The sequence below is a fragment of the Tachypleus tridentatus genome, chromosome 1 (genome assembly GCF_004210375.1).
Source record: "Tachypleus tridentatus isolate NWPU-2018 chromosome 1, ASM421037v1, whole genome shotgun sequence".
NCBI classification, from domain to species: domain Eukaryota; kingdom Metazoa; phylum Arthropoda; class Merostomata; order Xiphosura; family Limulidae; genus Tachypleus; species Tachypleus tridentatus.
In genome coordinates, this window is record NC_134825.1 from 170,960,517 (window position 1) to 170,973,865 (window position 13,349).

The 13,349-nt window shown below is 35.5% G+C and overlaps 1 protein-coding gene across 2 annotated transcripts in view; it reads right to left on the minus strand.

Moving 5' to 3' along the window:
* LOC143230253 (pikachurin-like) overlaps window positions 1-13,349 on the minus strand; it is a 225,131-nt gene that overhangs the window by 1,218 nt on the left and 210,564 nt on the right. The window contains exon 14 of one of the 2 annotated variants that reach the window (XM_076463482.1): window positions 11,119-11,713. The exons of the other annotated variant lie outside the window; for it this stretch is intronic. Within the exon in view, the coding sequence (XP_076319597.1) occupies window positions 11,664-11,713 (50 nt within the window). The 3' untranslated portion in view covers window positions 11,119-11,663. Of the gene's footprint in view, window positions 1-11,118; window positions 11,714-13,349 lie in introns of those variants that run through there. 2 annotated transcript variants of the gene reach the window in all.

Sequence of the window (13,349 nt, forward strand, 5' to 3'; positions counted from 1 at the left end):
TGCTCTTCTAAGTAAAATATTTTCTCAACCCAAACGAGCCGTTTTTGCATATATATATTTCTCTATAAGTGGGTTTTCTCGACATCACTGATTAATCAGTGTTTAGTGTTAGATCCATTACATAAACTACCAGTTTTATTCCCTAAGTAATATATTCACTTGTAAACAAAGTGACATTTTTGTTGGTAAATACAATAGTTTTCAAAATGTACAAGTGTTTCAAAATTAATCCAAAAATGTTTAATTTGTTTATTTTATAGTTTATTCATTCTTGGTTTTAGAGTTATAGTAACAATTTCTTTATACAAGTTATGATAATTCAGTAAGATACATTTTTGTTACAGCTACTTAATTTTCTGTGGTAGAACAGTCTAAAGTTATCCAACGAGTAAATAATAAAGGTTGCAATACATGAATATCTCGCAATTCTTACTACAACCATTTCTTTTTAATTACAACGCATTTATGTATTGGATTGTCAACTGAATTGTTTCCAGGGTAACAAATGACTTAGAACTGTTGAAATAAAATAAATATAGCTTATTGAAACAGTTTCGTTGTTACATGTTGTTTTCTGAATGTCTTATATCAACTGTAGTTTGCATTAATTCCAGTAATTATTAGATAATTGTATTCTTTACTAACCAGGATCGTTAAGCCTTTTCAGGTTATGGGGCGTAAAGCACTTTTTAGGAAGGTACCCAGATTTGCTTAACATATGAATGAATATGTTATTATGAATGTATGAATAACTGAGTATTAGGTTTGCATAATTAATATTTTAAGTTATCTAATGTCACTTAATTTAGTTACTAAATACAAGCTAAAGTGCCCGTTTCCAGTGACGGGAAAGTTTAAATTAATATATTAAATTATTTCATGAACATTAATAAAGATTGTACACTCCTGGTTTCACTCAGAGCCAAAACTCTCATCTACGTATACCGTTCACAGTGAAAAGTAACTGATCATTTCAGTCATGCTGAGAGCCAGTCAACAAAAAACATACGATAAATCTAAATTTTTTATTCAAGTCACATCACATTTTTAAATGTAAACAATAGTTACACTGATTCCTAACAGTGTAGTGTGGAATATCCTGCTTGTGAAATAACATTTGACATCCACGATATTCATGCCTCGTCAAGACAACAGTGAATGTTGAGCTTTGTCTGCTTGCACAGATTTTCAATTGGGAAACAGACGAACGCTCGGACAGACATCATGGTTCGAAATATATAATAAATATTGCTTTTACAATTTGTCTCAAGTGGGACAAATCTCTCACTGACTTTCAGAAAGTGAACCATTCATGTAACGAAGCAGGTAGCAACCTCAAGAGTCAGAAAAACATAATTCTATCAAGTAACCTTTGTGTGAAGAAACAGTATATTAAATCATTGTAATTGTCTCATTTCTGTAGGTACTAAAGAAATATCCATGCAATTACTGACAAAACTTACATTGCAGTCGTCGTCTTTACGCCTCTTCCCTCCATTTATTCATATGCTCGCGTCGTTTTGATGAGAAAATATAGTTTGTTTTTGTAATTAAATGCTACTTACACCTCTTTGTACTTTTAGTTCTTCCGCCATTTTCGATCGTCGATATCCCATAATATCAAAATAATCTCGCGCAAAACCAAATGACGTCATAACGCAACCATCTGTATTCCTTTGAATATCCAAATAAGCTAATTACTCTTCGGAAATATCCGGTTTTGATCGTGATATTTTGTTTCGAATTTCGCACGAAGCTACTCGAGGGCTATCTGCGGTAGCCGTTCCCAATTTAGTAGTGTAAGAGTAGATGAAAGTCAGTTAGTCATCACCACCCACCGCCAGCTCTTGGGCTACTCTTTTACCAACGAATAGTGGGATTGACTGTCACATTATAACGCTTCCACGGCTGAAAGGGCGAGCATGTTTGGTGTGACGGTGATTCGAACCCGCAGCCCTCGAATTAAGAGTCGAGTGCCTAAACCCACCTGGCCATGCCAGGCTCTGATCGCGATGAAGTAATTCATAATATATTTTGAAGGATATTCATACAAAAAATATTAAAATACATACTTCTGTTTGTTTATTTGCGGGAACTAGTACGCAAACAAACCATTATCTTGCAGCATTGTACAAAATAACAAATAATCAAAGTAGAAGCAATATAAAACTAACTTTTTTTTACGCGAAATGAGATCGCATCGATTTTTTTTTTACGCGAAATGAGATCGCATCGATTTTTTTAACTTTTTTAAGTATATAGAAATTCGTTAAATATGTAAGATATGTAATCTACATTAAAGTACAGAAACAGTAAATGTCCTTTCTTCTACGTGGGTGAAATTTGCTTAAAACAAAAACCATTAGTGCCCTCTATCTTACAAAGGTTTATTCAACTTAGTTACAGTAATATAAGAAAATTACGTCGTATACTTCTTTTAACGAATGGTTGATAATAAACGGAAAATTGAGAAAGCTGAAATAACGTATTACAGAATTTTCGCATACAATTAAATTCTGCACCAAGTCGTCCCTTACGTTAAACTGATAGCCGAGAGGGAAGGCTCCTAGTCAACAGCATCCATCGCCAACACAGGAGACTAATTTTATCCGAGCGAGTAGTGGAATTTGACATACGAGTATGACGTGTATCTTAAAGGTAATAATTTCTACAGAAACGTTCCGGTTTTGTTATTCTAATTGCCATCTTTTGTATCTCCGTTTACGATATAAAGAATAAATAAAGGTTGTAATTTTAATGTTCGGGCATCATAGTGACATCTGGGTTGTATGGTTCCAAAATGCTGAAATTAAAATAACCCACGTAAAAACTAAATATTTGATTCACAGTAAACTGATTCGTGAAATGCTAAAAACGTTGATCTACTGTTGACATTTCGTGAAAGGGAAAAAGTTGAGACACCACCAAAAGTGTTTTCTTATAGCAAAGCCACAGCAGGTTATCTGCTGAGCCCACCGAGGGGAATCGAACACCTTATTTTAGTGTTGCAAATCCGAAGACTTACCGCTGACCTAGCGGGGGGGGGGGAAAATGTAGGAAGAAACTGTTAAGAACTAAAATACAGAGTTGCTACCGTCAACCTGCATGAAGAATATTACATTAATAAAAAAAAACCTTTCAAGAGAGAAAACTACAAAGTTTATCTGTGTGGAAAAATGTCAGGTTCGAGAAAAGAAGGAAGACAAAGAGAATTAAAATGTTTTGACAATTTTGTTATAGTAGAGATCTCGATTTCTGTTTCTCCTATTAACGATATTAAAATTGTGTTTGATAATTGGTTAGGAAATTGAAAAAAAGAATAATATTCTCAGATCATTTCTAAAATCTGCTTAGTTGAATAATATTTTACTAACTAAAAGCGTTGTTAATTCTTAAAAACTTCAAAAGAAATCGCTTTCAAAAGGAATAAAAACTCAAACATACAAATCTAAGTATAAGCAAACGCAGTTTTTTAGCTTTCAGGTTTCTTTCTTTATCGAGGACTCTGCTGGGTATTTCCATAAATTAAAACATTTGATCTCATTGATGTCATTATCAGCTCTGACGTTAAGGCACTTTCTCTTCAAGCACCAATCGTTGGATCAATAATCTTGACGTTAGAGAACGTGGATGTCTCGACCAATCAGAAAACTTGTTCCAGTTTTTCCCAACATTCAACTAATTTTCGGGTCAATAGAAACCTTTTGTCATTTAAAGTGGCAGCTTTTAAGCGATTTTCTTCTCTTATTAGTTCAAGATAAGTTAGAAACATGTTAATTACTACGTTTTAAAAATTATTATTGGCTGCTTGTCACCGCTAAAAAAGCATGTTACTAGTGAAATTTCTGAAAGTGATTTTAACGTGTAAATCAAGTTTACTATTGTATGAATTTAACTAAACTAGAACGACTTGCGTTACTTTTTCTTAATGTTATATTCGAAGAACTCGATGGGCTGCCTGAGCTGTGCCCAAGACAGGTAGTGTTTCGTTTTCAGCTTTCAAACAGGCCCGGCATGGCCAAGCGTGTTAAGGCGTGCGACTCGTAATCTGAAGGTCGCCGGTTCGCATCTCCATCGCGCCAAATATGCTTGCCCTTTCAGCCGTAGGGGCGTTATAATGTGACAGTCAATCCCACTATTTTTTGGTAAAAGAGTAGCCCAAGAGTTTGCGGTGGGTGGTGATGACTAGCTGCCTTCCCTCTAGTCTTACCCTGCAAAATTAAGGACAGCTAGCGCAGGTAGCCATCGAGTAGCTTTGTGCGAAATTCAAAAACAAGCAAATAAAACAAACAAGCTTTCAGATTTAATTATTGGCCCACTGGTAAGTGCTAAGAAATGAATAAAAATTTAAAAATAAAGCAAGAAAAATATTGTTTCAAGACATTTGTTGAGTTTTCTAAGTTGTTGTACATATTTAATTTCTAATGAAAGACTTGTGTCATTACCACATACGGTTTAATAAATACAGTGGTGAAACGTCACTTTGCACTGGTTTCTAGCTTGAGTTTTTTAATTTTTTTATTGTTTTGGTTTTAGATTTTTATTCATTATATTAATTCTAAAAGTTTGAAACGCCCCCACGGGAAATTTGTTTATTTGTTATTGTTGTTTTTTTTTAAATTTCGCACAAAGCTACACGAGGGTTATCTGCGCTAGCCATCCTTAATTTAGCAGTCTAAGACTAGAGGGAAGGTAGCTAGTCATCACCACCCACTACCAACTTTTGGGCTACTCTTTTATCAACGAATAGTGGGACTGACCGTAACATTATAACGCCTCCAAGGCTGAAAGGATGAGCATGTTTGGTGTGAAGAAGATTCAAACCTGCGATTCTCAGAATCGATTGCGAGTCAAACGCCTTAACCACCCGGCCCATTACGGACAGCATCTCGTCTAATGGCCACCTCTTTTGTGACTGTAACTTTTATTGATTTATTATATACGATCTATAAATGGTTCAGATGACGTAACTGATTGTCAGGATTTTATTCAGGTGGTCAACAGTCAAAGTGAACTTAACAAAAAGAGAAATAATTCCAAAAAGTAAAAAGTTAACTCGGGATTCAAATCAGAACATATTTGTGTTGAAAGTCTTTTTTTTTTTTTCTTCTAACGTTGTTTTTGTTGAATCAAGACAGAATGAACGTGACGATGTCATAAAGACTCACTAACACATTAGACCTTTGTAAATTTACTGTGAATAGCCCTTCTCGAGACTCGGCGGTGTGCTTATGCGATTATGTTGCTAAAATTTAAGGTTAGATTTCTGCCGTGGCCACAATTCTTCTCATTGTGGAATTTAGTGTTGGAAAAAAACAAATGAATAAACTGCGATTACTAAACTTCACGTCTCGACTGAAATTTCAGGAACAGGGGTTTTAGACTGTTTTTGAAAGCACTGTTTTTGCAAAAGAAATTCGATTTAGAACTACTTGTTATTGTCACGAGAGAGGGACTGCAAAATAAAAAAAAAAACAACACAGAATGAAGACCATGCGAGATGAGGCTGGGCATCGATTAAGTCCGTATCTTAATTTTGGTTATAGGGAGCTGGTCTCGAGAGTACGTGGTTTGATTTCATGCTCTGGTGATTGTCCAATCATCGATGATTGCTTATTTTTATCTGGCAAGAGCTGAGATAATTGTAAACCTTTTGTGGATTACAGTTAGTAAACCTTTCATTCTCAGATATTAACCTGGGGATATATGCAGTTTCTAGGATAATGTATCTATATAAAAAATACTGAGAAATCTTTGCAGATATGTATCATATAACTTGTTTTTAACCTGACACAATAGATAATATTGATTTGTTGTTGATCAGTTATTCTATGTTATTCAAAACAATGTCCTTACATTTCCTTCAGCTACGTATCTAAGCTGCAAATATTCTCATTATATGTTATTTTCTAGAGGTTTACTTACCACAGGTGTTCTTTAAAACCTAAGAAACTTTGTTTCTAATTATGCACAAAACTTTATATAGATAATTCTGAGGTCTGCTCACCACGAGTATAGAAACCCGATTTCTAGCGTTGTAAGTCCGCAGAAATATGGTTGTGTTACTGGGAGGGTCTCCCCCAAGACAACTCCCCAGCATGTAATAAGACATTTTTCATTATTCGAATTTATGTAATATTTTATGGCACTAAATGGTATTTGTTTCGTAGCATGTTTCGTCTTAAAATAGTCCTCAGCCACTGCGACTCAACGGTAAATCTGGAGGCTTATACCTCTAAAATCAATGTTCTATACCCGCTGTGGGAAGAGTACAGATAGCGTATTCTATAGCTCTGTACTCAACAACAAAAAACGTGCCAGTAGAAAGTCAAATTTTATGAATATTTGGTAAGATGGAGTATCAACCTTGTAGATTCGCTACGATCGTGTTTTTAAGCTGAATGCAGTTTCCTACCTACTATTTGTTTTTATTCGTGCAGTGGCTTGATTTTAGAAACTATGATCCACCTGGTGGAATAGTGAGACTAATCTGTATATTTGGTCTTGAAACGAGGCCTCCAGGAATCCTATTTGTGATAAGGATTCATTAACCGTGTGCTTCTGTTTTCGAACGTCTCCCAATGGCACAACAGGATGTCTGTGGTATTACAATGCTAGAAACCGGGTTTCGATACCCATGGTGGGCAGAATACAAATAGCCCATTGTGTAGGTTTATACTTAATTTCAAACAAACAAGAGGCTCTAACGGTCCCATACCAAATAAAATAGGCTGATGTTTTCTTCTCCAAGCAGTACAACATAAAGCAATTTTATAATTGAAGTTGACGAATAAATGTTGTTTTTTTCAATGGCTCAGTGTTTAGGTTTTTGGCTTACAACGATAACCGTGTACGGTAATTACAGTGAACACATTCCATTGTGCAGCCTTACATCAGAACAATACATTTTTTCTTTGCGTTTATTTTCTGCTCGGGTAAGGTCATATGTAGTTACGAGATTTGTATAAATGGTTAATTTTCAAGGCGTTGGTTAGTTATTTAGTCACACAAATATTAATATTAACGCGTATATGGAAAAACTTTATATTCGTTTGCAACATTTCGTTTAAACAATTTAAAATAGCCTGACGAAGGGTCTTTTGCAAATTAATATAAAGTTTTTGTGATAGACGCGTATGTTTTGTTATTTTGAACACTTTTCTTTATTATTTCATTAGTTTTGCTCGTCTTTCGGTCTTTTCTACTGTGTTTTAATATATACGTTAATTATCAGAAGTATTTAGTTGCTCAAACCATAAGTTAGAAGTCAGCTATAAAACCTTAGTGTGAGATTAACAAGGAAGCAGACTTCCAGAAAGTGAAGAATAACCAGATAATTCATTTATAATTTGAGCGATTTGACAAAAAAATTCTTAACATTCATTCAAGGGCCTTGCTGACTGAAAGAATAATATCCTTTGTGAATGATTGAAAATCAAGGATAAGTCATCGGACCGGCTGAGCACCATGCTTATTAGACTTGATGAGAACCACGTTGCATGGTCCAGTGCCAAGGAAAGCTCACTGAACTTGCTAAGAACGACGTTGCACGGTCCAGTAACAAGAATAGCCTATTGGACGTGTTGAGATCCACGCTGCACGGTCCAATACTAAGGATAGCCTATTGGACCTGTTGAGAACCACGCTGCACGGTCCAATACTAAGGGCTTAATCAGTTCATCCTATGTGGTTTGGAAATAAGGTTATCAAATACTGAAATAAATGGAAATAATGAAGGTGGAATTACCTTCTCTTCTTTTGAAGCAATGTTGAGAGCTAGATCATCCACCTTTCCCAATGTTGAGAGCTAGATCTTCCACCTTTCCAATGTTGAGAGTTAGCTCTTCCACCTTTCCAATGTTGAGAGTTAGCTCTTCCACCTTTCCCAATGTTGAGAACTAGATCTTCCACCTTTCCCAATGTTGAGAACTACATCTTCCACCTTTTCCAATGTTGAGAACGAGATCTTCCACCTTTCTCAATGCTAAGAACTAGATCTTCCACCTTTCCCAATGTTAAGAACTAGATCTTCCACCTTTCCCAATGTTGAGAACTAGATCTTCCACCTTTCCCAATGTTGAGAACTAGATCTTCCACCTTTCCCAATGTTGAGAACTAGATCTTCCACCTTTCCCAATGTTGAGAACTAGATCTTCAACCTTTCCCAATGTTGAGAACTAGATCATCCACCTTTTCCAATGTTGAGAACTAGATCTTCCACCTTTCCCAATGTTGAGAACTAGATCTTCCACCTTTCCCAATGTTAAGAACTAGATCTTCCACCTTTTCCAATGTTGAGAACTAGATCTTCCACCTTTTCCAATGTTGAGAACGAGATCTTCCACCTTTCCCAATGCTAAGAACTAGATCTTCCACCTTTCCCAATGTTGAGAGTTAGATCATCCACGTTTCCAATGTTGAGAGTTAGCTCTTCCAAATTTCTTAACATTGAGAACTAGATTTTCCATTTTTCCGATGCTAGTAGGAGTGGTAAATGGTCTGTTACTAGCCTACAGGTAACAGACTAAACACATGAATACAAACCTGCTGAGTGGATCTGTTCTGTTTATTATTAACAGCTTTTTCTCTTAAGTTGCTGTTTGAACTTAGAAACATACCTGAAATACCGTAACAATAACTTGTTTTTAGAATGTATCAAGTCTTGTATTTATCCACTTTAACAAAACATTGTTAAATAAATCACTTGTTAGACAAAACTTCAGCCACGTGGTGGCTCTACCGACAGAACAGTTTTATATTAATAATGGGCCTTCTGGTCGGTAACATTATGGGACACGTAATGTTAGTCTTCAAAATTCGAGTACCCCCCTGTGTAAAAACAATCTACTTTGTAGCTTTGTACCCCCTGTGTAAAAACAGTAAATAATCTACTGTGTTGCTTTGTACCCCCTGTGTAAAAACAGTAAATAATCTACTGTGTAGTTTTGTACTCCCTGTGAAAAAACAGTAAATAATCTACTGTGTTGCTTTGTACCCCCTGTGTAAAAACAACCTACTGTGTAGCTTTGTACCCCCTGTGTAAAAACAGTAAATAATCTACTGTGTTGCTTTGTACCCCCTGTGTAAAAACAATCTACTTTGTAGCTTTGTACTCCCTGTGTAAAAACAACCTACTGTGTAGCTTTGTACCCCTGTGTAAAAACAGTAAATAATCTACTGTGTTGCTTTGTACCCCCTGTGTAAAAACAATCTACTTTGTAGCTTTGTACCCCCTGTGTAAAAACAACCTACTATGTAGCTTTGTACCCCCTGTGTAAAAACAACCTACTGTGTAGGTTTTTAACCCATGTGTAAAAATAGTAAATAATCTACTGTGTTGCTTTGTACCCCCTGTGTAAAAACAGTAAATAATCTACTGTGTAGCTTTGTACCCCCTGTGTAAAATCAGTAAATAATCTACTGTGTAGCTTTGTACCCCCTGTGTAAAAACAGTAAATAATCTACTGTGTTGCTTTGTACCCCTGTATAAAAACAGTAAATAATCTACTGTGTAGCTTTGTACCCCACTGTGTAAAAACAGTAAATAATCTACTGTGTTAAAAAAACCGAGAAATTTAATCGTAGCGAGACTAAGCGTCACCTTATACTCATTTCTACTGTTATAATCTGATAATTAAAAGTCTTTAATAGTTTTAGATATGCTTTACAGCTTCGAAAATATATTGACACCTTTTGTTTAAAGAAAAGACCAAAGACTGGGATCCTTTTTTTTAGACAAAAATAAATTAATCAAAATAATGACTGAAACATAGATCCATCCCCATATCAAACAAAGAGTTTCATTTCCGTAGTGGACAAAAAAAAACAACAACAAAGAGAGCTTACAACATAAGATGTATTTCTTCATAATCATCGTTTACTTTGTTGATGACGTATAATCCCAGCATTCACTACGACCATCAGAGAGTGAGGGACTTATGTTATACATAGTAACATTAAACACGTACTACAACACTCTGTTCAGTGAAAAAGTATTGTTCTACCTACTAACCGTAAACACGTACTACAACCATCTGTTCAGTGAAGAAGTATTGTTGCACATAGTAACCTTAAACATCAACTACAACCACCTGTTCAGTGAAGAAGTATTCTTATACATAATAACATTAAACATGAACTACAACCATCTGTTCAGTGGTTACGTATTGTTGTGCATAGTAATATTAAACATGTACTACAACAATCTGTTCAGTGAACTAGTATTGTTGTACGTACTAACCTTAAATACGAACTACAACCAACTGTTCAGTGGTTAAGTATTGTTGTGTATAGTGAAATTAAACATGTACTACAACCATCTGTTCAGTGAACTAGTATTGTTGTACGTACTAACCTTAAATATGAACTACAACCAACTGTTCAGTGGCTAAGTATTGTTGTGTATAGTGAAATTAAACATGTACTACAACCATCTGTTCAATGAACTAGTATTGTTGTACATACTAACCTTAAATATGAACTACAACCAACTGTTCAGCGAAGAAGTATTGTACATAGTAAAGTTAAACATGTACTACAACCACGTGTTCAGTGAAGAAGTATTGTTGTACATAGTAACTTTAAACATGAACTACAACCATCTGTTCAGCGAAGAAGTATTGTACATAGTAAAGTTAAACATGTACTACAACCATGTGTTCAGTGAAGAAGTATTGTTGTACATAGTAACTTTAAACATGAACTACAACCACCTGTTCAGTGAAGAAGTATTGTACATAGTAAAGTTAAACATGTACTAAAACCATGTGTTCAGTAAAGAAGTATTGTTGTACATAGTAACTTTAAACATGAACTGCAACCACCTGTTCAGCGAAGAAGTATTGTACATAGTAAAGTTAAACATGTACTACAACCATGTGTTCAGTAAAGAAGTATTGTTGTACATAGTAACTTTAAACATGAACTGCAACCACCTGTTCAGCGAAGAAGTATTGTACATAGTAAAGTTAAACATATACTACAACCATGTGTTCAGTGAAGAAGTATTGTTGTACATAGTAACTTTAAACATGAACTACAACCAACTGTTCAGTGGTTAAGTATTGTTGTACATAGTAACCTTAAACATGCACTAGAACTATTTCTTCAATGAAGTGTTACTGTTGTACATAGTAACCTTAATCATGTACCACGACCATGTGTTCACTTGTATCATGCACTATGTACTTGAATTAAAGAGAGAAATATAAACTTTCCACAACTACATCAAAGTTGATATGTTATTAATATGGTTTAAAGGATGAAAATTCTAGACCGCCTCAGTCTGTAGATGAATCGAAAGCGATGGTACAATAATGTGAATAAAAATGTTTCCACTCATGAGTTTCTAAATAAATATACAGAGACAAAACATGAGGGGCTGAGAACTGGCTCACAGGTGTAACAACAATGATCGTAGAGAAACGTACGTTCAAGAAGTCTTAATATAAAAAGATAAAAACCCTACAGCTCGAGCATTTTCGAAAGGTGTATTTCTTTTGTTTAGGGTTAAAGAGGTGTAACAGTTGTGGTTCTCGTAAGATAAAAAGTAAATTGTGTTATGTTTTTATGGAGCATACTGTATTTTCCAGTTTAGTCGTGAAGAGAACTCTATAAGAACACCTGAACAGTGTCAATATTTCTTGTCATAAACCACAGAATCACTAGGTGATAAGATAAATTCCTTCTTTTCTTCCAGAGATGGCGCTAAAAACTAAAAACAAGAGAAAATAAGAATTACAACATTTCTCAAAAGATAAATGGAGAGACAGTTTATTTTGTCTTTAAGTAAGAAGAATCTACTCACTGAAATTTACAGATTACTACTGTACAGGATATCGATAAGGACTGAAGAAATACGTTCATCCACCTGCGGTAAGAATAAGGAAATAAACAGAACAAAGGTAGATGGCAGCAGCAACCTTTCTCTACACGTGCATCTTGCTTGCTAATATTTTTCGTTAGGTAATTTGTTTGATGCGTAATTCAGTTTAAAATCGATGCCAGTGAATTTTAGTGAAAAACAACACATTGAAACCCAAGGGACGATGTTTTCTAAGGGGAGAGAAAAGAGTAATTTATTAAATAGTTTAGCTTATATAATTAATTTCTCCGCACGAAGAAGTAGTTACGAAGGTAAACATTATAAGTTTGTTTGTTTGTTTGTTTTTTGGAATTTCGCACAAAGCTACTCGAGGGCTATCTGTGCTAGCCGTCCCTAATTTAGCAGTGTAAGACTAGAGGGAAGGCAGCTAGTCATCACCACCCACCGCCAACTCTTGGGCTACTCTTTTACCAACGAATAGTGGGATTGACCGTAACATTATACACCCCCACGGCTGGGAGGACGAGCATGTTTAGCGCGACGCGGGCGCGAACCCGCGACCCTCGGATTACGAGTCGCACGCCTTACGCGCTTGGCCATGCCAGGCCCAACATTATAAGACTCTACGGAAAGGGAAGGGAAATTGAGGTAGAACTGTGACAATTATTTTTCAAATTTTTTTTTTGAATTCTTTACGGAGTTGAGCAATTGAGCCACGTTTCACATTTGAGGCCAGACACACAGTTACAATGGACAAATTGTGTAAAATTAAACAACTGATTGTAAATGTAGAAAAAGTCTCAGTCAGAAAGTGAACAACTTAAGCAGCAGGAAATAACCACAATCCAGATAAAGCTCTCGGAAATAACCACAATCCAGATAAAGCTCTCGGCTAAGTTTTCTGTAAGGTCGTTGTAGATTAGAGTTGTTATGATTCTACGGAATATTTCAAAGTTGCATGACCTCTTAGAGAAGATATTTGAGAAAGTGTAGCCTAAGATTACCCTGAGGCTGTCCAATGAAAATGTCGGATAACCACGAGGGAAACTCCAGGAAATACAAGGTATGTAAACACTTTTCAGCTGGAATAGCAGTCAAGCTGAGAGATTCTAGTACAGCTGTCTCTCGGGAAATCGAGATCCTTTCAAGTTCACTCGGAGAATTAATTAGTTTTTGAAGATCGACCATTAATTCTCAAAACTGGCCAGGTCTTGGGTGGTCATCAACTCTAATGTACTCCTCCACAATAGTGGGGGTTCTCGACCCTATTATATTCATCCATAACAGTGGGTTCCCAATCTATTGTACCCCTCCAAAATAATGGTTCCTCAACCCTAATGTGATCCATCAACATAGCACTCTGTTGAGTTTTCAGCAGAACTAAATTACACTTACGGTATTTGAATTAATTATGTGATCTAAAGGCAAAAAATAAATGTATTCGTAAATCTGTAAAACCAAAAAATTTGTACGTAAAACTAAAGAAGAGAAACTAAACATGTGACTAAAACTATAGGAATAAATA